Consider the following 24,565-nt stretch of genomic DNA (forward strand, 5'->3'; position numbering starts at 1 on the left):
CTCTGGTAGTCATAATAGAATATGGAGCTCTCTGGTAGTCATAATAGAATATGGAGCTCTGATAGTCATAATAGAATATGGAGCTCTCTGATAGTCATAATAGAATATGGAGCTCTCTGGTAGTCATAATAGAATATGGAGCTCTCTGGTAGTCATAATAGAATATGGAGCTCTGATAGTCATAATAGAATATGGAGCTCTCTGGTAGTCATAATAGAATATGGAGCTCTGGTAGTCATAATAGAATATGGAGCTCTCTGGTAGTCATAATAGAATATGGAGCTCTGATAGTCATAATAGAATATGGAGCTCTCTGATAGTCATAATAGAATATGGAGCTCTCTGGTAGTCATAATAGAATATGGAGCTCTGATAGTCATAATAGAATATGGAGCTCTCTGATAGTCATAATAGAATATGGAGCTCTGATAGTCATAATAGAATATGGAGCTCTCTGATAGTCATAATAGAATATGGAGCTCTGATAGTCATAATAGAATATGGAGCTCTGATAGTCATAATAGAATATGGAGCTCTGTGATAGTCATAATAGAATATGGAGCTCTGATAGTCATAATAGAATATGGAGCTCTGTGATAGTCATAATAGAATATGGAGCTCTGTGATAGTCATAATAGAATATGGAGCTCTGATAGTCATAATAGAATATGGAGCTCTGATAGTCATAATAGAATATGGAGCTCTGTGATAGTCATAATAGAATATGGAGCTCTCTGATAGTCATAATAGAATATGGAGCTCTGATAGTCATAATAGAATATGGAGCTCTCTGATAGTCATAATAGAATATGGAGCTCTGTGATAGTCATAATAGAATATGGAGCTCTCTGATAGTCATAATAGAATATGGAGCTCTGATAGTCATAATAGAATATGGAGCTCTCTGATAGTCATAATAGAATATGGAGCTCTGTGATAGTCATAATAGAATATGGAGCTCTCTGGTAGTCATAATAGAATATGGAGCTCTCTGATAATAGAATATGGAGCTTTCTGATAGTCATAATAGAATATGGAGCTCTCTGGTAGTCATAATAGAATATGGAGCTCTCTGATAATAGAATATGGAGCTTTCTGATAGTCATAATAGAATATGGAGCTCTCTGGTAGTCATAATAGAATATGGAGCTCTCTGATAATAGAATATGGAGCTTTCTGATAGTCATAATAGAATATGTAGCTCTCTGGGAGTCATAATAGAATATGGAGCTCTCTGATAATAGAATATGGAGCTTTCTGATAGTCATAATAGAATATGGAGCTCTCTGGTAGTCATAATAGAATATGGAGCTCTCTGATAATAGAATATGGAGCTTTCTGATAGTCATAATAGAATATGGAGCTACTCTGGTAGTCATCATGGAATTATGAGGATGTCATAATAGAATATGGAGCTCTTTGGTAGTCATAATAGAATATGGAGCTCTCTGGTAGTCATAATAGAATATGGAGCTCTCTGGTAGTCATAATAGAATATGGAGCTCTGTGATAGTCATAATAGAATATGGAGCTCTTTGGTAGTCATAATAGAATATGGAGCTCTCTGGTAGTCATAATAGAATATGGAGCTCTCTGGTAGTCATAATAGAATATGGAGCTCTCTGGTAGTCATAATAGAATATGGAGCTCTCTGATAATAGAATATGGAGCTCTCTGATAGTCATAATAGAATATGGAGCTCTCTGGTAGTCATAATAGAATATGGAGCTCTCTGAGAATAGAATATGGAGCTCTCTGATAGTCATAATATGGAGCTCTCTGGTAGTCATAATAGAATATGGAGCTCTCTGGTAGTCATAATAGAATATGGAGCTCTCTGGTAGTCATAATAGAATATGGAGCTCTGTGATAGTCATAATAGAATATGGAGCTCTCTGGTAGTCATAATAGAATATGGAGCTCTTTGGTAGTCATAATAGAATATGGAGCTCTCTGGTAGTCATAATAGAATATGGAGCTCTCTGGTAGTCATAATAGAATATGGAGCTCTCTGGTAGTCATAATAGAATATGGAGCTCTCTGATAATAGAATATGGAGCTCTCTGGTAGTCATAATAGAATATGGAGCTCTCTGGTAGTCATAATAGAATATGGAGCTCTCTGAGAATAGAATATGGAGCTCTCTGATAGTCATAATATGGAGCTCTCTGGTAGTCATAATAGAACATGGAGCTCTCTGGTAGTCATAATAGAATATGGAGCTCTGTGATAGTCATAATAGAATATGGAGCACTCTGGTAGTCATAATAGAATATGGGCTCTCTGATAGTCATAATAGAATATGGAGCTCTCTGATAATAGAATATGGAGCTCTCTGGTAGTCATAATAGAATATGGAGCACTCTGGTAGTCATATTAGAATATGGAGCTCTCTGATAATAGAATATGGAGCTCTCTGATAATAGAATATGGAGCTCTCTGATAATAGAATATGGAGCTCTCTGATAATAGAATATGGAGCTCTCTGGTAGTCATAATAGAATATGGAGCTCTCTGGTAGTCATATGGAGCTCTCTGATAATAGAATATGGAGCTCTCTGATAGTCATAATAGAATATGGAGCTCCATATTCTATTATCAGAGAGCTCCATATTCTATTAACAGAGAGCTCCATATTCTATTATGACTACCAGAGAGCTCCAGTGGCGTAAAGTACTTAAGGAAAAATACTTTAAAGTACTACTTAAGTAGTGTTTTGGGGTATCTGTACTTTACTATTTATATATTTGACAACTTTTACTTTTACTTCACTACATTCCTAAAGAAAATTATGTTATTTTTACTCCATACATTTTACCTGACACCCAAAAGTATTCATTACATTTTTAATGCTTAGCAGGACAGGAAAATGGTCCAAATCATGCATTTATCAAGACAATATATTGTCATCCCTTCTGCCTCTGATCTGGCGGACTCACTAAACACAAATGTTTATCTTGTAAATGATGTCTAAGTGTGCCCCTGGCTATCCATACATTTTTAAAAAATAAAGAAAATGGTGCCATCTGGTTTGCTTAATAGAAGGAATTTGAAATTATTTATACTTTTGATACTTAAGTATATTTAAAACCAAAATACTTTTAGACTTTCACTCAATTCGTTTTTCACTGGCTGACTTTTACTTGAGTAACTTTCTATTAAGGTATCTATACTTTTACTTAAGTATGACAATTGGGTACTTTTTCCATCACTGACTCTACCTCAACAACAAATGTGTGAGTACCAATTCATTTAAAACCCACCATAGCAGGTAGGACTAAATAAGGTTACATAACCTTGTCTACTTGCTATACTAATGATCTGCTGTCCAGAAGGTAACAGCAAACAGATCAATGTCTTCCTGCAGTAAATTTAACACACGGTTGACTCAAGACTAATCAGTTAATCTCCAAAACCTCTCAAAAAGCCAGACCAAAATAATACAGCTAGCTAGGGTAGCTACAAGTCAAGAAGGACTGGAAGTAGGCTACCCATCCTTCACCCACAAACATTATCCAGAACTCCTAGCATCACCATCTACAGTGCATTCGGAAAGTATTCAGACCCCTTCACCTTTTTCCACATTTTGTTACGTTACAGCCTTTATTCTAAAATGGATTAAACACTTATTTTTTTTACTAATCTACACACAATACCTCAATGACAAAGAGAAAACAGGTTTTACATTTTTGCAAATTTATTACAAATAAAAAAAACAGAAATACCTTATTTACATAAGTAATAAGTATTCAGACCCTTTTGCTATGAGACTCAAAATTGTGCGCTGGTGCATCCTGTTTCCATTGATCATCCTTGAGATGTTTCTACAACTTGATTGGACTCCACCTGTGGTAAATTCAATTGAATGAACATGATTTGGAAAGGCACACACCTATCTATAAAGGTTGACAGTGCATGTCAGAGCAAAAAACCAAGCCATGAAGCCGAAAGAATTGTTCGAAGAGCTCCGAGACAGGATTGTGTCGAAGGCACAGATCTGCGAAGGGTACTAAAAAATGTCTGCAGCATTGAAGGTTCCCAAGAACACAGTGGCCTCAAGTGTCAGCCTCCTGGCAGAGGCAACCAGGTTTTTGGCTAAAATGTTGTGGTACTGGGTATAGTTCTTTGGCACTTGGATTAGAATCGGTGGCACGGTCAGATGACTCGGCCACACTCATGAGAGGTTAAGGTTAGAATTTAAAAAAGTATATTTAAAATATCATTCTATTCATCCATTTATAATTTACATTTTGAAAATATCCAAATCGTATTAATGAACATCTTATAATAAAAAATAATTAACCATTAACTAGACAAGTCAGGTAAGAACGAATTCTTATTCACAATGACGGCCTACCCCGTCCAAACCCTAACCCGAACGCTGCTGGGCCAATTTTGCGCCACCCTATGGGACTCCCAATCACGGCCGGTTGTGATACAGCCTGGAATCGAACCAGGGTCTGTAGTGCACGCCTCAAGCACTGAGATGTAGTGCCTCAGACCAATGCACCACTCGGGAGCCCCAAAATATATAATGAACAATTGGAATACAATTATGAACATCTAAGGGTTCCATCAATCAGAATCAGAATCAAAACATGTCATAATCAAAACATGACTTCATATAAACATGATTTCAGTATAAACAAAACACACATTTCAGAACACTATTCTGTCATGTGATTTCAGGCCCTCTGACCTGGAAAATGTATTTCCGTAATTAGAGCAGCAGTAAGGCTTCTCTGCTGTATGTGTGTTTCATGCTCTTTCAGGTTCCCTAACTGACCTAAACTCTTTCTACACTGGGAGCAGTGGACGGTCTTATCCTCACCTGAGTGTGTGTATTCTCTCATGCTTTTTCAGGTTCCCTAATCGGGTAAATGTCTTTTGACACTGAGAGCAGTGGTAGGTCTTTTTTTCTGTGTGTGTGCCCTCGTGATATTTCAGGCCCCCTAACTGCGTAAAAGTCTTTTCACACAGGGAGCATTGGTAGGGCTTTTCTCCTGTGTGTTTCTTCTTATGCTCTTTTAGATTCCCTAACTTAGTAAAATCCTTTCCGCACAAGGAGCAATGGTAAGGTTTCTCCCCTGTGTGCGTCCTCTCGTGCTCTTTCAGGTCCCCTAACCACCTAAAACTCTTTCCACAGTGGGAACAGGGATAAGGCTTCTCTTCAGAGTGTATTTTCTCATGTTTTTTCAAATACCCTAACTGGGTAAAACTCTTTTCACACTGAGAGCAGTGGTAGAGTTTTTCTCCTGTGTGTATTCCTTCATGCCTTTTTAGATTTCCTAAATGTGTAAATCTCTTTCCACACTGGGAACATTGTAAAGGTTTTTCTCCTGTGTGTTTCTTCTTATGCTCTTTTACGTTCCCTAATGTGGTAAAATCCTTTCCACACTGAGAACAATGGTAAGGCTTCTCCCCCGTGTGTGTCCTTTCATGCTGCTTCAGGTTCTCTAACCACCTAAAATTCTTTCCACACTGGGAACAGAGGTAAGCCTTTACTCCAGAGTGTATTCTCTCATGTATTTTTAGGTGTGCTAATCGGGTATAACGCTTTCCACACTGGGAGCAATGGAAAGGCTTCTCTCCTGTGTGTATCCTCTCATGCTCTTTCAGGTGCCTTAACCATGTAAAACCCTTTCCACACTGAGAACATTGGAAAGGCTTCTCTCCTGTGTGTATTTTCTCATGCTCTTTCAGAAGTGATGACTGGTTAAATCTCTTTTCACAATGGGAGCATTGGAAGAGCTTTTCTCCTGTGTGTGTTCTCACATGCTCTTTGAGCTTACATAACCACTTAAAACTCTTTCCACACTGGGAGCAGTTGTGTCTTGTCGCTGGTTTGGGAATATCTGGGTCTGGATTCTCTGAAGGACTCTTCCCGCTGTCAGAGTGAGAGTCTGGTTTCTCTCCTGCCAAAGATAAAACAGATTATTTTGTTAAACAAATATTCCTGAATGAAACCTCCACATGATTAAACTGTCTTCCTATGAGGTTTAATCCAGACTAGATAAATTACAGTACACGATTTAAACCAACCAGGGGGTTCTGTTAGGTAACAAGGTCAGATTGAAGCTCTAACATAGTTTTAAACCAACCAGGGCGTTCTGTTAGGTAACAAGGTCAGATTGAAGCTCTAACATAGTTTTAAACCAACCAGGGCGTTCTGTTAGGTAACAAGGTCAGGTTGAAGCTCTAACATAGTATTAAACCAACCAGGGCGTTCTGTTAGGTAACAAGGTCAGATTGAAGCTCTAACATAGTCAACAGTTGGGTCAATGGCTTCGGAAAGTATTCAGATCCCTTGACTTTGTCCACATTAAGTTACGCTACAGCCTTATTCTAAAATGGATTAAATAAAACATGTTCCTCAACAATCTACACACAATACCCCATAATGACATCACAATACCCCATAATGACAAAGTTTTTTAAAAACAGAAATACCTTATTTACATAAGTATTCAGACCCTTTGCTATGAGACTTAAAATTGAGTTCAGTTACATCCCATTTCCATTGATCATCCTAGAGATGTTTCTACAAGTTGATTGGACTCCACCTGCGGTAAATTCAATTGATTGGACATCATTTGGAAAGGCACACACCTGTTTATATAGAATCTTCCAGAAGGACAACCATCTCTGCAGCCCTCCACCAATCAGGCCTTTGTGGTAGAGTGGCCAGACAGAAGCCACTCCTCAGTAAAAGGCACATGACAGCCTGCTTGGAGTTTGCCAAAGGGCACCTAAAGGACTGTCCGACCATGAGAAACAAGATTATCTGGTCTGATGAAACCAAAACTTAACTCTTTGGCCTGAATGTCAAATCTGGAGGAAATCTAGCACTAGCCCTACGGTGAAGCATGGTGGTGACAGCATCATACTGTGGGGATGTCGTTCAGCGGCAGGACCTGGGAGACTAGTCAGGATCGAGGGAAAGATGAATGGAGCAAAGTTCAGAGAGATCCTTGATGAAAGCCTGATCCAGAGTGCTCAGGACCTCAGACCGGGGTCCTCATCTTCCAACAGGACAACGACCGTAAGCACACAGCCAAGACAACGCAGGAGTGGCTTCAGAACAAGTCTCGGAATGTCCTTGAGTGGTCCAGCAAGAGCCCGGACTTGAACCTGATCGAACATCTCTGGAGAAACCTGAAAATAGCTGTGCAGCAACGCTCCCCATCCAACCTGACAGAGCTTGAGAGGATATGCAGAGAAGAATGGGAGAAACTCCCCAAATACAGGTGTGCCAAGCTTGTAGCGTCATACCCAAAAAGACTTGAGGCTGTAATCGCTGCCAAAGGTGCTTCAACAAAGTACTGAATACTTATGTAAATGTCATATTTCAGTTTATTTATATTTTTATAATTAACAAAAAATTATAAACAACCTGTTTTTGATTTGTCATTATGGGGCATTGTGTAGATTGATGAGTTGGAAAAAACGATTTAATCCATTTTAGAATAAGGCTGTAATGTAACAAAATGTGGAAATGCACACAACAGAGAACATGGAGGAGAGACACACAACAGAGAACATGGAGGAGAGACACACAACAGAGAACATGGAGGAGAGACACACAACAGAGAACCTGAAACAGCATTAATACCATCGTAGCTGAGTGGGTGGGGGACAGCATTAATACCATCGTAGCTGAGTGGGTGGGGGACAGCATTAATACCATCGTTACTGAGTGGGTGGGGGGACAGCATTAATACCATCGTTACTGAGTGGGTGGGGGACAGCATTAATACCATCGTAGCTGAGTGGGTGGGGGGACAGCAGTAATACCATCGTTACTGAGTGGGTGGGGGACAGCATTAATACCATCGTAGCTGAGTGGGTGGGGGGACAGCATTAATACCATCGTTACTGAGTGGGTGGGGGGACAACAGTAATACCATCGTTACTGAGTGGGTGGGGGGACAGCATTAATACCATCGTTACTGAGTGGGTGGGGGGACAGCAGTAATACCATCGTTACTGAGTGGGTGGGGGGACAGCATTAATACCATAGTTACTGAGTGGGGGGGGACAGCATTAATACCATCGTTACTGAGTGGGTGGGGGACAGCATTAATACCATCGTAGCTGAGTGGGTGGGGGGACAGCAGTAATACCATCGTTACTGAGTGGGTGGGGGGACAGCATTAATACCATCGTTGCTGAGTGGGTGGTGGACAGCATTAATACCATCGTTACTGAGTGGGTGGGGGGACAGCATTAATACCATCATTACTGAGTGGGTGGGGGGACAGCATTAATACCATCGTTACTGAGTGGGTGGGGGGACAGCATTAATACCATCGTTACTGAGTGGGTGGGGGGCAGCATTAATACCATCGTTACTGAGTGGGTGGGGGGACAGCATTAATACCATCGTTACTGAGTGGGTGGGGGGACAGCATTAATACCATCGTTACTGAGTGGGTGGGGGGACAGCATTAATACTATCGTTACTGAGTGGGTGGGGGACAGCATTAATACCATCGTTACTGAGTGGGTGGACAGCATTAATACCATCGTTACTGAGTGGGTGGACAGCATTAATACCATCGTTACTGAGTGGGTGGACAGCATTAATACCATCGTTACTGAGTGGGTGGGGGACAGCATTAATACCATCGTTACTGAGTGGGTGGGGGACAGCATTAATACCATCGTTACTGAGTGGGGGACAGCATTAATACCATCGTTACTGAGTGGGTGGGGGGACAGCATTAATACCATAGTTACTGAGTGGGTGGGGGGACAGCATTAATACCATCGTTACTGAGTGGGTGGGGGGACAACAGTAATACCATCGTTACTGAGTGGGGGACAGCATTAATACCATCGTTACTGAGTGGGGGACAGCATTAATACCATCGTTACTGAGTGGGTGGACAGCATTAATACCATCGTTACTGAGTGGGTGGACAGCATTAATACCATCGTTACTGAGTGGGTGGGGGACAGCATTAATACCATCGTTACTGAGTGGGTGGGGGACAGCATTAATACCATCGTTACTGAGTGGGGGACAGCATTAATACCATCGTTGCTGAGTGGGTGGGGGACAGCATTAATACCATCGTTACTGAGTGGGGGACAGCATTAATACCATCGTTGCTGAGTGGGTGGGGGGACAGCATTAATACCATCGTTGCTGAGTGGGTGGGGGACAGCATTAATACCATCGTTACTGAGTGGGTGGGGGGACAGCATTAATACCATCGTTGCTGAGTGGGTGGGGGGACAGCATTAATACCATCGTTACTGAGTGGGTGGGGGGACAGCATTAATACCATCGTTGCTGAGTGGGTGGTGGACAGCATTAATACCATCGTTGCTGAGTGGGTGGGGGGACAGCATTAATACCATCGTTACTGAGTGGGTGACAGCATTAATACCATCGTTACTGGGTGGGGGGGGGGACAGCATTAATACCATCGTTGCTGAGTGGGTGGGGGGACAGCATTAATACCATCGTTACTGAGTGGGTGGGGGACAGCATTAATACCATCGTTACTGAGTGGGTGGGGGGACAGCATTAATGCCATCGTTACTGAGTGGGTGGGGGGACAGCATTAATACCATCGTTACTGAGTGGGTGGGGGACAGCATTAATACCATCGTTGCTGAGTGGGTGGGGGACAGCATTAATACCATCGTTGCTGAGTGGGTGGGGGGACAGCATTAATACCATCGTTACTGAGTGGGTGGGGGGACAGCATTAATACCATCGTTGCTGAGTGGGTGGGGGACAGCATTAATACCATCGTTACTGAGTGGGTGGGGGACAGCAGTAATACCATCGTTACTGAGTGGGTGGGGGGACAGCATTAATACCATCGTTACTGAGTGGGTGGGGGACAGCAGTAATACCATCGTTACTGAGTGGGTGGGGGGACAGCATTAATACCATCGTTGCTGAGTGGGTGGGGGGACAGCATTAATACCATCGTTGCTGAGTGGGTGGGGGGACAGCAGTAATACCATCGTTACTGAGTGGGTGGGGACAGCATTAAGGTTGGGGTGTGCCGTCTGGTAGGAGTTCCACTAGTTACCACAGCCACAAAGTCAAACAAATGAAAACAACAACCAAAACATTTTTTTGTCTTAATTTAAGGATAGTCATAAAGTTAGTTTCTGTGGTTAAGGTTAGGTTTAAAATCATATTTTAATATGATACTTAGACTTACTGGCTGTGGTAACTAGTGAGGACCGGTAGGTAGCCAGGACAGTGGTAGACTGAACCACATCTGAATTGTGTATTCAGGTCCTTTTATGATAAACCCCCCCCCCCAAAAAAACGTTTAAACATTAAAAAGAAATGGCAGTTTAAACATTAAGAGAAATTGTACATTTGTCACATCCCTAATGCACTAATGCACATATGCATTAATGCACTAAGGGACGGCAACCATGTCAGAGCACCATTAACAATACATGGGGATTGTTTCAACTTAATGTCTAGAATTTGAACAATATTCAACATTCTAAAAAAAATTGACCAATTCTCTTAATACATCATAATGCTTTTCATAACAGTCTAATGTCTCAGGTTCAGCCTAATGGAATTACCTCCATGTTTTGAGGATATACAGTGTTTATTTACAATTACATTGTTCACAAACAAAGGAGTAAAACAAGCTTATATTTTAGGTTCTGATGGAGTACGACAGTTGAACTAAGTTCAGTGGACATTTATAAGTTATATTCTCCCAGAATCAACGGCGAGGCCCAGAGCCAGATATTAAAACGATACAATAATTCAGCAACTGCAGTTTGTGACCCTGCTTTTAAGACGGTACTCACTGGTGTTAATCAGATCTTCAGTCTCCTCTTCCTCTCCTTCCACCTCCTCTTCATCTCCCAATACGTCTTCCTCCTCCTCTTTACGTAAGATAGCTTCCTCTTCCACTCCAAAAGGTTCTTTCACTGTAACATCCTCCTCTTCCTCCTTCTTCATTCTGAAAACTTCTACTTCCTCTTCTTCCACTGTGACAGTCTCTATCCCCTCTTCCTCTTTCAGTCTAAAAGATTCCTCTTCTTTCACTGTAACATCCTCCTCTTCCTCCTTTTTCATTCTGAAAACTTCTACTTCCTCTTCTTCCACTGTGACAGTCTCTATCCCCTCTTCCTCTTTCCGTCTAAAAGATTCCTCTTCTTTCACTGTAACATCCTCTACCTCCTCTTTCATTCTGAAAGCTTCTTCCTCCCCTTTTACTGTAATATCCTCCTCCTCTTCCTCCTCCTCTTTTACGACAACGTTCAGCCCCAGAGCTTCTTTCTCCGTCCAGCAGATCCCCTCTCCTTTAGCAAGAGGGGAGTAGCTTAGTGAGCTCATGGTTGGTGATGCTAGCTAGCTAGTTAGTTAGCATTAACGAGTAGCCTGGTGCTAAGCTAACTTAGCAAGCCAGCTAGCTAGCTACCTGACTAACAACGTAAATATGAACTTAAATGTGGCACCTAGCTACACGAAAGAAGTTTAAAACACAGAGGCAAATATACACTGAAAGCGTCTAAAGAGCTCCAATGTTTCGACTATGTTGGATAGCAAGCCACAGAGGTGACTGACTAGACTGTCGTGAAACAGGTAAAATGAACTAAGTACTTCCGGGTCGCGGATTTTTAGAATCCTTCAGAATAAGAGTCCTGCCCTGTAAACTTTCTAAATTAATAATTCGTGAGAAAATTATGCAAAATAATGTGATTTATTTGTTTATTGTTATGTATATATTTTTTTATCTAAATGGTCAACATTTTTTTTGTGTGTACTCCTATCATGTATTGGAGCGGCAGGTAGCCTAGTGGTTAGAGCGTTGGGCCAGTAACCAAAAGACTACTGGATCAAATCCCCGAGCTGACAAGGTAAAAATCTGTCGTCCGTACATAATCACTTGTAAAAGGGGTCCATTCTCTTTTTCATTTTTTCATATTGGCTATAAAAGTCACAAAGTTTAAAGGCCCGCCTACTCGTGTGATGACAGTAATACCGCTTTACTGTTCTCGGGAAAATGACCAATCAGATCAGGGTGTGTGATGACGCGATTGCCGACAGGCTTGCAGGGGCAGACAAGAGACATGCATTTATTTTATCTAGTGTTTCATCAATGATGTGGTTATTTATTATCTATAATAAAACCAACCATTATAAATGATCCATCAATGATGTGGTTCTTTATCAGCTATAATAAAACCAACCGTTATAAATACAAAATGGTAATTGGATGTCTTATTCAAACTCAGTTTGCAAGCTCATCATGATGTTGGCCCTTACTCAGTTACTTGTCCTAACCCAAAACAGGTTAACAAGCTCATCATGATGTTGGCTCTTACTCAGTTACTTGTCCTAACCCAAAATAGGTTTACTCTAATATTTGCATTGTTTTTTAAAAATATGTATTTATTTAAAATGTGCACAGTTTCACAGCATTGTGCACAAAACATTTTTGTTGTTGTTGAAATTGCCAGATTTTTGTCTGATATTAAAATGAAAACGTCAACCTTTTGACTTTATTTGTCACTCTGGCACCTTCTAATAGTCATTTATTTATTTAACGTCTTGATTTTTACCTTAGACAGTAAGTTGATATACTTCCTCATATTTACCTGAAAACCAGGAAAGCAGATAACGTGGACACTGCTTATTATCGCCTTGCAGTCCACCTTTTAGGTATTATGTATCAGTTCCTGTCTCTGTACAAAGGAATGATCTTCAAGCTGTGGAAGATGGCAAAACATTTAATAATCATAATAATTGATTGGAATTACAATGCACTTTTCTAGACGCCCAAAAGCTCTTTACAGTGTACAGGGAAACTCAGCTCCCTAACCACACTTACATATTCTTGCAATAAGTGCCATGGGATCTTTAGTTACCACAGCCACAAAGTCAGAAGGCCCGCCTCCTCGACCAATCAGATGACCGGCTCCATCAGTGCCATGGGATCTTTAGTGACCACAGCCACAAAGTCAGAAGGCCCGCCTCCTCGACCAATCAGATGACCGGCTTCATCAGTGCCATGGGATCTTTAGTGACCACAGAGTCAGAAGGCCCGCCTCCTCGACCAATCAGATGACCGGCTTCATCAGTGCCATGGGATCTTTAGTGACCACAGAGTCAGAAGGCCCGCCTCCTCGACCAATCAGATGACCGGCTTCATCAGTGCCATGGGATCTTTAGTGACCACAGAGTTGGGACACCCTGTTTTAAAGTCTCACATCTGTCTTTGGACTTGTACTGCCTTCTTGTTACATTTCAGCGGCATATTTCTCTTTGGCTTTTTGATTGTCTGTCTTTCCTCTTGGTGGAGTAAAATTCTCTGTTGTTCCCTTTCAAGATGTGGACACTAACACGTATGAATGCCACCAGGGGGAAATGTATGTAAGATGTGGACACTAACACGTCTGAATGCCACCAGGGTGAAATGTATGTAAGATGTGGACACTAACACGTATGAATGCCACCAGGGGGAAATGTATGTAAGATGTGGACACTAACACGTATGAATGCCACCAGGGTGAAATGTATGTAAGATGTGGACACTAACACGTATGAATGCCACCAGGGGGAAATGTATGTAAGATGTGGACACTAACACGTCTGAATGCCACCAGGGGGAAATGTATGTAAGATGTGGACACTAACACGTACGAATGCCACCAAGGGGAATGTATGTAAGATGTGGACACTAACACGTATGAATGCCACCAGGGGGAAATGTATGTAAGATGTGGACACTAACACGTATGAATGCCACCAGGGGGAAATGTATGTAAGTGGGATTAGGTTGGTGAATTTCCCCCATGTACACTTTAAAGAGCTTTGGGTGTCTAGAACAGTGGCAGGTAATTCCAATCAATTATTATTAAATGACATCTTCAATAGTTTGAATACCATGCTTTTGTACAGAGACAGAAACTGGTACAAAATACCAAAAAGATGGACTGCAAGGCTATGATAAACACCGTCCACGTTATCTGCTTTCCTGGTTTTAAGGTAAATATGAAAAAGTGTAGGGTGCGTTCAGAAAGTATTCAGACCCCTTGACTTTTTGCACATTTTGATGAAGTACAACTAACTAAGTCTTTAATAATACTGTGTTGTTACATTGGTGGGTAAAAACTAATGTTTCCTACCGATTAACTTTTTGTCTGAAAATAAAATATAGATTTTACTCAGCTGCGTTACCCACTCCAGTCAGCAGATTGCGGTCTGCGACTTTAAGACAATGCTGTGGGAGTGACGTATAATCTAGTGGACGGAACGCTTCTTTCAACAGCAGCAACAGACAGTCAGCCACCTCGGTAGCTTGCTAGACAAAATAGACGAACCAATAAAGCTCTTTAGACGCTTTAGTGTATATTAGCCACTGTGTTTTAACCAGTTAACAGGTTAACCCCACTTCTGTCGTCTAGTTAGTTATCCGATTACGGTGTGGTTGTTATTGGTCAGCTAGCTGGCTGGTTAAGTTAGCATTAGCCTAGCTAGCTAACATCCCGACTATGAGCTCACTAAGCTACTCTCCTCCTGCTAAAGAAGAGGGGGTCTGCTGGACGGAGGAAGAAGTTATCGTCAAAGAGGAGGAGGAAGAAGAGGCTGTTACAATACAAAAACAAGTAGAGGGTGACGCTGTTACAGTGAAAGAAGAAGAGAAAGACGTTTCAGTGAAGGAAGACGCTTTCAGAGTGAAAGAGGAGGAGGATGTTACAGTAAAAGAAGAGGAGGATGCATTTTTTGGAGTGAAAAAGGAGGAGGGGGAGATGACTGTCACATCGAAAAAGGAGGAGGAAGAAGAGGAGGAAACTGGATATCTGGGGCCGGTTTCCCAAATGCAACTTAAGGCATCCAATGGTTCTAATGATGAAGTTAGCCGTAAGATGGTTTTGAGAAACCTGGCCCTGATTAATACTAGTAAGTACTGTCTTAGAAACAGAGGTTGATAGGCTGTTGTTCAAATCAAATCAAAGTTTATTTGTCACGTGCGCCAAATATCCGAATACAACAGTGAAATGCTTACAGTGCAAATGTTTTAAGTTAAAAAAAGGTATTAGGTGAACAATAGATAAGAAATAAAAATAACAGTAAAGAAGACAGTGAAAAATAACAGTAGAGAGGCTATATACAGTAGTGAGACTATATACAGTAGAGAGGCTATATACAGTAGAGAGGCCATATGCAGTAGAGAGGCTATATACAGTAGTGAGGCTATATACAGTAGAGAGGCTATATACAGTAGCGAGGCTATATACGGTAGACAGGCCATATACAGTAGAGAGGCTATATACAGTAGAGAGGCTATATACAGTAGAGAGGCTATATAGAGTAGGGAGGCTATATACGGTAGAGAGGCTTTATACAGTAGAGGCTCTATACGGTAGCGAGGCCATAACAGTAGCGAGGCTATATACAGTAGCGAGGCTATATACTGTAGGGAGGCTATATACAGTAGAGAGGCTATATACAGTAGAGAGGCTATATACTGTAGGGAGGCTATATACAGGCACCGGTTAGTCGGGCTGATTGAGGTAGGATGTACATGTAGGCATGGTTAAAGTGACTATGCTTATATGATAAACAGAGAGTAGCAGCAGCGTAAAAGAGTGGTTGGGGGGGCACACAATGCAAATAGTCTGGGTAGCCATTTGATTACCTGTTCAGGAGTCTTATGGCTTGGGGGTAAAAACTTACCGCCGCTCGCCATGCGGTCGTAGAGAGAACAGTCTATGACTGGGGTGGCTGGGGTCTTAGACAATTTTTAGGGCCTTCCTCTGATACCGCCTGGTGTAGAGGTCCTGGATGGCAGGCAGCTTAGCCCCAGTGATGTACTGGGCCGTACGCACTACCCTCTGTAGTGCCTTGAGGTCGGAGGCCGAGCAGTTGCCGTACCAGGCAGTGATGCAACCATGCTCTCGATGTTGCAGCTGTAGAACCTTTTGAGGATCTGAGGACCCATGCCAAATCTTTTTAGTTTCCTGAGGCGGAATAGGCTTTGTCGTGCCCTCTTTACGACTGTCTTGGTGTGTTTGGACCATTCTAGTTTGTTGGTGATGTGGACACCAAGGAACTTGAAGCTCTCAACTTGCTCCACTACAGCCCCGTCGATGAGAATAGGGGCATGCTCGGTCCTCCTTTTCCTGTAGTCTACAATCATCTCTTTAGTCTTGAGGGATAGGTTGTTACTCTGGCACCACCCGGCCAGGTCTCTGACCTCCTCCCTATAGACTGTCTCGTTGTTGTCTGTGATCAGGCCTACCACTGTTGTGTCGTCTGCAAACTTAAGGATGGTGTTGGAGTCGTGCCTGGCCACGCAGTCGTGGGTGAACAGGGAGTACAGGAGGGGACACAGCACGCACCCCTGAGGGGTGTTGAGGATCAGCGTGGCAGATGTGTTGCTACCTACCCTCTTTCCCTCTAGTCCCCCCTGATCTTACCAGACTCTGCTGTTCTGATCTAGTTTTCCCTCTAGTCCCCCCTGATCTTACCAGACTCTGCTGTTCTGATCTAGTTTCCCCTCTAGTCCCCCCTGATCTTACCAGACTCTGCTGTTCTGATCTAGTTTCCCCTCTAGTCCCCCCTGATCTTACCAGACTCTGCTGTTCTGATCTAGTTTTCCCCTCTAGTCCCCCCTGATCTTACCAGACTCTGCTGTTCTGATCTAGTTTCCCCTCTAGTCCCCCCTGATCTTACCAGACTCTGCTGTTCTGATCTAGTTTTTCACCTCTAGTCCCCCCTGATCTTACCAGACTCTGCTGTTCTGATCTAGTTTTCCCTCTAGTCCCCCCTGATCTTACCAGAGTCTGCTGTTCTGATCTAGTTTTTCACCTCTAGTCCCCCCTGATCTTACCAGACTCTGCTGTTCTGATCTAGTTTTTCACCTCTAGTCCCCCCTGATCTTACCAGAGTCTGCTGTTCTGATCTAGTTTTTCACCTCTAGTCCCCCCTGATCTTACCAGACTCTGCTGTTCTGATCTAGTTTTCCCTCTAGTCCCCCCTGATCTTACCAGACTCTGCTGTGTTGCCCTGTCGATGCATAGAAAAACCAGCTAGATGTATATTATCCTTGTTCAGCCATGACTCTGAGAAGCAGCTATAGTATATTACAGTTCTTAATGTTTATTTTTATTTAACCTTTATTTAACTAGTCAGTTAAAAATGTTTTGTACACTCAGTGTATATAGTCTTCTGTCCCTGTAAGTTCACATGTGGAACTGCATGAAATGTGTTTTAGTTTCCCATCATTTAGAAATGAGATCCCAATGTCCCACATTGTCCTCTTTATTAATAGGAAGACTCATATACAGTATAGCATTAGTTCCAATCCTGGATCGCCCCCTGTATTATCAGCCACTGAAATAGGAGAGACTTTGTCCCCTCTCTGTTTGTTTACTCAACCCCCGTGTAGCCCATAGCAACCTGATGACTCAGAGTCATGTCATAAACAAGTACAACGGTCACCCTGAGGGAAAACAACTGCTGTTCACCATCTGGGACCATTCAACAGTCTAGATTTACCAGGTTATTACTGCTAAATAAACTGTTCACCATCTGGGACCATTCAACAGTCTAGATTTACCAGGTTATTACTGCTAAATAAACTGTTCACCATCTGGGACCATTCAACAGTCTAGATTTACCAGGTTATTACTTCTAAATAAACTGTTCACCATCTGGGACCATTCAACAGTCTAGATTTACCAGGTTATTACTTCTAAATAAACTGTTCACCATCTGGGACCATTCAACAGTCTAGATTTACCAGGTTATTACTTCTAAATAAACTGTTCACCATCTAGGACCATTCAACAGTCTAGATTTACCAGGTTATTACTGCTAAATAAACTGTCCACCATCTGGGACCATTCAACAGTCTAGATTTACCAGGTTATTACTTCTAAATAAACTGTTCACCATCTGGGACCATTCAACAGTCTAGATTTACCAGGTTATTACTTCTAAATAAACTGCTGTTCACCATCTGGGACCATTCAACAGTCTAGATTTACCAGGTTATTACTTATAAATAAACTGTTCACCATCTGGGACCATTCAACAGTCTAGATTTACCAGGTTATTACTTATAAATAAACTGTTCACCATCTGGGACCGTTCAACAGTCTAGATTTACCAGGTTATTACTTATAAATAAACTGTTCACCATCTGGGACCATTCAACAGTCTAGATTTACCAGGTTATTACTTCTAAATACACTGTTCACCATCTGGGACCATTCAACAGTCTAGATTTACCAGGTTATTACTTCTAAATAAACTGTTCACCATCTGGGACCATTCAACAGTCTAGATTTACCAGGTTATTACTTCTAAATAAACTGTTCACCTTCTGGGACCATTCAACAGTCTAGATTTACCAGGTTATTACTTCTAAATAAACTGTTCACCATCTGGGACCGTTCAACAGTCTAGATTTACCAGGTTATTACTTCTAAATAAACTGTTCACCATCTGGGACCATTCAACAGTCTAGATTTACCAGGTTGTTACTTTTTGGGGTTTTCATAGGCTTACAATTGTTGTTTTGATTATTGCTTGAACAGTCGCTAAGATAATATTTTCAAAATACCTATTTTGGACACAGCAGTTGTTAGCTTGAATGCTAATGCTAGGCTGATAGCAAAGCTAGCCAAAGAGCATTTTACTGGTTGAAGTAGAAGTGTTTTTTAAGTATAAAGCAGTTGAATTGCGAGGATTACAAAAACATTATATTAAGCAGGACTTTCAAACAAGCCTTACAATTATAATCCAATAGTTGTGTGAAATGCACTCATAAGCAACCTGTAAATGGAGGCTATTTTTGCTGTCAGCCTATGAGAACTCCCCTGAGTTTTCCCCCACGGTGGTGAATTAGTGAATATCGACACCAGAACTTAATGTGTGTTTCCTTGAGGATGATCTTGCGTTGCAATATTCAGAATACCTTGTAAAAAAACTAAAATCTAAACTCACCATTTTTGCTCCATGCAGTTAATACTACATCGATAACTAGCTGTTTCCTCATTCGCAGGGAGCAGTTTCTGCAACCAATATATTGAAAGGGCCCTATATTGGTGAAGTGGTCTGCAACTGTAATAACTTATATAGCGATAACAATCATCCACTTTACTACTAAAGTTAAAAAAATAAGACTAAACATGTCTATTGTTGCTCACTTGACTGTCTTTAGACGATTGTCAACATCACGAGCATCACCTTTTACCTCAAATATACAGTGGATTTCTGCTGTTGTGGGCCTTTAACCGTCTGTCTGACTTTGTTGTTCACACAGGAGAGAGACGTGACAATCGTGGATCGTCTGGGGAGCCTCAACAACATCATGAAGCTGCTGAGGCAGAGAAAAGTCCCTCCACATCAGAACACCTCAAGAAACACCAGCAGAGACCCACAGGGAAGAAATCTCACTGCTGCTCTGACTGTGGGAAGAGATTCACCTCTTCAGCCGACCTCAAAAGACATCAGAGGATCCATACTGGAGAGAAACCTTATTGCTGTGGTCAATGTGGAAAGAGTTTTACTCATTCAAGTAATCTGAAAGCACACCAGAGAACACACACAGGAGAGAAATCTTATAGCTGTGATGAATGTGGGAAGAGATTTGTTACATCTAGCAGCCTGACTATACACCAGAGAACACACACAGGAGAGAAATCTTATAGCTGTGATCAATGTGGGAAGAGATTTGTTACATCTAGCAGCCTGACTATACACCAGAGAACACACACAGGAGAGAAATCTTATAGCTGTGATGAATGTGGGAACAGTTTTGTTACATCTAGCAGTCTGATACTGCACCAGAGAACACACACAGGAGAGAAACCTTATAGCTGTAATGAATGTGGGAAGAGTTTTACTCAATCTAGCAACCTGATAGCACACCTGAGAATACACACTGGAGAGAAACCCTATAGTTGTATTCAATGTGGGAAGAGTTTTGTTACGTCTAGCCATCTGACTCGACACTTGAGAATACACACAGGAGAGAAGCCTCATAGCTGTGATTAATGTGGGAATGGTTTTGTTACATCTAGACTGTACACCACAGAACACACACAGGAGAGAAATCTTTTCTCTGCTCTGATTGTGGAAAGAGTTATGTTTCGTCAGGATGTTTAAAATCACACCAGAGAACTCATAGCTGTGATCAATGTGACGAGATACTCTGATAAAAGATCTCTGATTAAATGTCAGAAAATACATGATGGAGTTGTTTTATGATATCAATGAAATAATGTCACAATGTAGAATGTTTTAACATTGTAGAAGGAGTATTTTAATGATGTCACAATGTAGAATGTTTTAACATTGTAGTAGGAGTATTTTAATGATGTCACAATGTAGATCCTTAAATGTTTGCCCCCTGTTCTATTGATTTCAGTGTCATATGGATATTAGCATCAGGGGAAAATCCAGGCTTTGAATTGAAAGAGTACAAAATAAATATTGTTAAACTTACCGCGTTGCCAAATTAATCAAAACGCAACACTTCAAAATGTAGCTAGCTGTTTTCTACAAATTGTCCTCTAACATTATTCACAGATTCCATGTGGTTTTTGAGCTGTTAGTTTTAACAGGAAGTGTAACGTCATCTCTCCCCTCTAGTGCAATTGATTTCAAGTGATATCGATATGAGTGATGACAAATAAGTGTTGTGTTTCTCTTCGGTTTGAGGACCCCTACATTTAAATGCATCACTCCAAAATGTAGCTGACTGTCTTCTGCAGGTTGTCCTCTAACCAGTGAGGTAAAATATATCTCCCATTTCCATGTGTTTTTAGTTGTGTTAGTTTCAACAGCACGTACAACCTGATTTCCCCCCTAATCGATATCAGTGATTTATTGCTACTTGTCAAAACAACAGCGTTTTTGGTGCTTGTGCAAATTAAAATGTGCTTGTTTTAAAAAATACAAATATTATAATTACTATTGTGTTTGTGTCGATAGTACATTTTATGTTTAGGTTTTCAATATATCAAACTATTTCCGCATATTGGTTTGTACTCGTTAAAAGTGTGTTTTGACATTGATCCCACCAAGCAAAATGTTGTTGAAAAGATGTTTAAAAGAAGACTGCACGAGGTCCAATCTACGTTTGGTTTTGGTTGAAAGTTGAAAAGACGTATTTCTCAACGACTTGAAAACAACTTAGTTTCAACGTACTTGCAGCATGGAGGCAGTATAAAAAAGGTCCGAACAGTTTTATTAACAATCACACATCACTCCAGTATTTCTTTACAACATTCAAATGCTAATAGTCTTTATTCCACTACTGAAGAAGCATGTCTCAAATCACCTACTCATATTTCAAACATCCAGCCTGACAAAAGATACATGTTTTATGATTCCATGCCTCACATTAAGTGAATTGTTGCCAATACATATTAACAAAGGGGTGTACATTTGGTTTTGATATTTCATATTTACATTTCATGTAACATTTAGTAATCACAATAATTTATGCGACTAACTGAATTTTATTGTTTATAAAACAATGTAGTAAATCAAGCTTATATTTCTGGTTGGATATTACATCCTATTCTTACTATTTTAATCAATGTCATTTCCTCAGAATGCTCATTAGTCTTTCCGTTTTTATTGTTATTCTTTAGTATTTTTATCCTTATGATTGTTGTGTTGTAAATATTAGTTTTCATTTTCATTGTTTTCCATTTGTTTTTTTCCTGTGAAGCCATTGCTTTGCATCCATGTCTGAAAATGTGCTAAAAAAATTGAGCTTGATTTGATTGGAACATATTGCAAAACAAATAACCCAATGACCAACCAATGAACAGATTCCTGCAAAACCAATGAACAAATATTTGCAAAAGCAACACATCTTGGTCCATCTTGGTCCATCTTAGTATGAAAAACAGTATAAATTCAGTATATCTTCCACTGACATAATTGTGCATGGTATGTACATTTAATATCTATTTTCAACCAATCCAGTACATTTTTTGTTAAACTGAAACAAACAAATTGTTACCCACCCTTACCACCTGGGGGCGGCCCGTCAGGAAGTCCAGGATCCAGTTGCAAAGGGAGGTGTTTAGTCCCAGGATCCTTAGCTTAGTGATGAGCTTTGAGGGCACTATTTTGTTGAACGCTGAGCTGTAGTCAATTAATCGCATTCTCATGTAGGTGTTCCTTTTGTCCAGGTGGGAAAGGTTACCTTGCTGTTCTTGGGCACAGGAACTACGGTGGTCTGTTTGAAACATGTTGGTATTACAGACTTGGTCAGGGAAAAATGTCAGTTGAAAATGTCAGTGAAGACACTTGCCAGTTGGTCAGCGTATGCTCGGAGTACACGTCCTGGTAAACCATCTGGCTTTGTGAATGTTGACCTATTTAAAGGTCTTATATCAGCTACGGAGAAAGTGATCACACAGTTATCCGGAACAGCTGATGCTCTCATGCATGCTTCAGTATTGCATAGAAGTTATTTTGCTCGTCTGGTAGACTCGTGTCACTGGGCAGCTCGCGTCTGTGCTTCCCTTTGTAGTCCGTAAGAGTTTGCAAGCCCTGCCATATTCGACGAGCGTCGGAGCCGGTGTAGTACAATTCAGTCTTAGTCCTGTATTTACGCTTTGCCCATTTGGTTCGTCAGAGGGCATAGCGGGATTTCTTACAAGTGTCCGGGTTATAGTCCCGCTCCTTTAAAGCGGCAGCTCTACCCTTTAGCTCAGTGCGGATGTTGCCTGTAATCCATGGCTTCTGGTTGGGGTATGTACGTACGGTCACTGGGGACGACGTCATCGATGCACTTTAACGATACCTACAAGTCACTTTAACGATACCTACATGTACATACTACCTCAATAGGCCTGACTAACAGGTGTCTGTATATAGCCTTGCTACTCTTTTTTAAAAATGTATTTTTACTGTTGTTTTATTTCTTTACTTACCTACACACACACACACACACACACACACACACACACACACACACACACACACACACACACACACACACACACACACACACACACACACACACACACACACACACACACACACACACACACATACCTTCTTTTGTCCCACACCATTGGTTAGAGCCTGTAAGTAAGCATTTCACTGTAAGGTCTACTACACCTGTTGTATTCGGCGCACGTGTCAAATAAACTTTGATTTGATTTGATCAAGCCAGTGACTGATGTGCTGTACTCCTCAATGCCATCGGAAGAATCCCGGAACATATTCAAGTCTGGCTTGATCAGTCCTGTAGTTTAGCATCTGTGTCATCTGACCACTTATTTATTGAACGGGTCACTGGTACTTCCTGATTTAGTTTTTGTTTGTAAGCAGGAATCAGGAGGATAGAATAATGGTCAGATTTGCCAAGTGGAGGAAGGAGAGCATTGTACGCGTCTCTGTTGTGGAGTAAATGTTGTACATTTAACACAACGGTAGAAATGAGGTAAAATGGATTTAAGTTTCCCTGCATTAAAGTCCCCGGCCACTAGGAGCACCGCCTCTGGATGAGCGTTTTCCTGTTTGCTTATGACCGTATACATTGAGTGAGGTTTTAGTGCATCGGTTTGTGGTGGTAAATAGACGGCTACGAAGAATATAATGAAAATTCTCTTGGTAGATAGTGTGGTCTACAGCTTATCATGAGATACTCTACCTCAGGAGAGCAAAACCTTGAGACTTCCTTAATATTAGATTTTGTGCACCAGCTGTTGTTTACAAATATACACACACCCCCACCCTTGTCTTACCAGACATAGCTTCTCTGTCCCGCCGATGCATGGAAAAGCCTGCCAGCTCTATATTATCCGTGTCGTCGTTCAGCCACGACTCGGTGAAACAACATATTCGGTTTTAATGTCCAATTCGTAGGATAATCTTGATCATATACATGTGCCTTGCAAAAGTATTCATCCCCTTGGTGTTTTTCCTATTTTGTTGCATTACAACCTGTAATTTAAATAGATTTTTTATTTGGATTTCATGTTGGTGAAGTGAAATGAAAAAAAATAAACTTGTTTCAAAAAATGCAAAATAATTAAAAACTGAAAAGTGGTGCGTGCATATGTATTAAGCCCATTTGCTATGATTTTGCTATGGCAGGTTTGTTGTGGTGCCATATTCTTTCCATTACTTAAAGAAGAAAATAAGCAAACATGGTTCGGTGTTTGCCAAAAGGCATGTGGGAGACTCCCCAAACATATGGAAAAAGGCACTCTGGTCAGATAAGACTAAAAGTGAGCTTTTTGGCCATCAAGGAAAACGCTATGTCTGGCACAGACCCAACACCTCTCGTCACCCCGAGAACACCACCCCCACAGTGAAGCATGGTGGTGGCAGCATCATGCTGTGGGGGTGTTTTTCATCGGCAGGGACTGTGAAACTAGTCAGAATTGAAGGAATGATGGATGATGCTAAATACAGGGAAATTCTTGAGGGAAACCTGTTTCAGTCTTCCAGAGATTTGAGACTGGGATGGAGGTTCACCTTCCAGCAGGACAATGACACTAAGCATACTGCTAAAGCAACACTCGAGTGGTTTAGGGGGAAACATTTAAATGTCTTGGAATGGCGTAGTCAAAGCCC

General features: G+C 41.1%; 2 protein-coding genes and 1 pseudogene across 2 annotated transcripts in view; 1 reads left to right on the top strand and 2 right to left on the bottom strand.

Annotated features, from left to right (window-relative positions):
• Nucleotides 1-24,565, bottom strand: part of LOC139547938 (zinc finger protein 271-like) — a 189,346-nt gene that overhangs the window by 67,687 nt on the left and 97,094 nt on the right. The window lies entirely within an intron of this gene.
• On the bottom strand, nt 3,680-11,610 carry LOC139548288 (zinc finger protein 436-like). The gene is made up of 2 exons (XM_071357878.1): nt 10,804-11,610; nt 3,680-5,915 (listed from the first exon to the last, which is right to left on the bottom strand). The coding sequence occupies exons 1-2, from the start codon at nt 11,333-11,335 to the stop codon at nt 4,828-4,830; spliced, it is 1,620 nt and encodes a 539-aa protein (XP_071213979.1). The 5' UTR covers nt 11,336-11,610; the 3' UTR covers nt 3,680-4,827.
• The window catches only part of LOC139552133 (zinc finger protein 420-like), a 16,844-nt pseudogene continuing 6,530 nt past the window's right edge, over nt 14,252-24,565 (top strand).

The sequence above is a fragment of the Salvelinus alpinus genome, chromosome 2, assembly GCF_045679555.1.
Source record: "Salvelinus alpinus chromosome 2, SLU_Salpinus.1, whole genome shotgun sequence".
Taxonomy (NCBI): Eukaryota; Metazoa; Chordata; class Actinopteri; order Salmoniformes; family Salmonidae; genus Salvelinus; species Salvelinus alpinus.

Bases quoted from the DNA above. Each gene is read 5' to 3' on its own strand.
- LOC139548288 (XM_071357878.1), bottom strand. From the start codon at position 11,335: ATGAGCTCACTAAGCTACTCCCCTCTTGCTAAAGGAGAGGGGATCTGC. The intron at 5,916-10,803 runs GTGAGTACCGTC...TATCTTTGGCAG, and splicing joins TGAAGATCTGATTAACACCA to GAGAGAAACCAGACTCTCAC.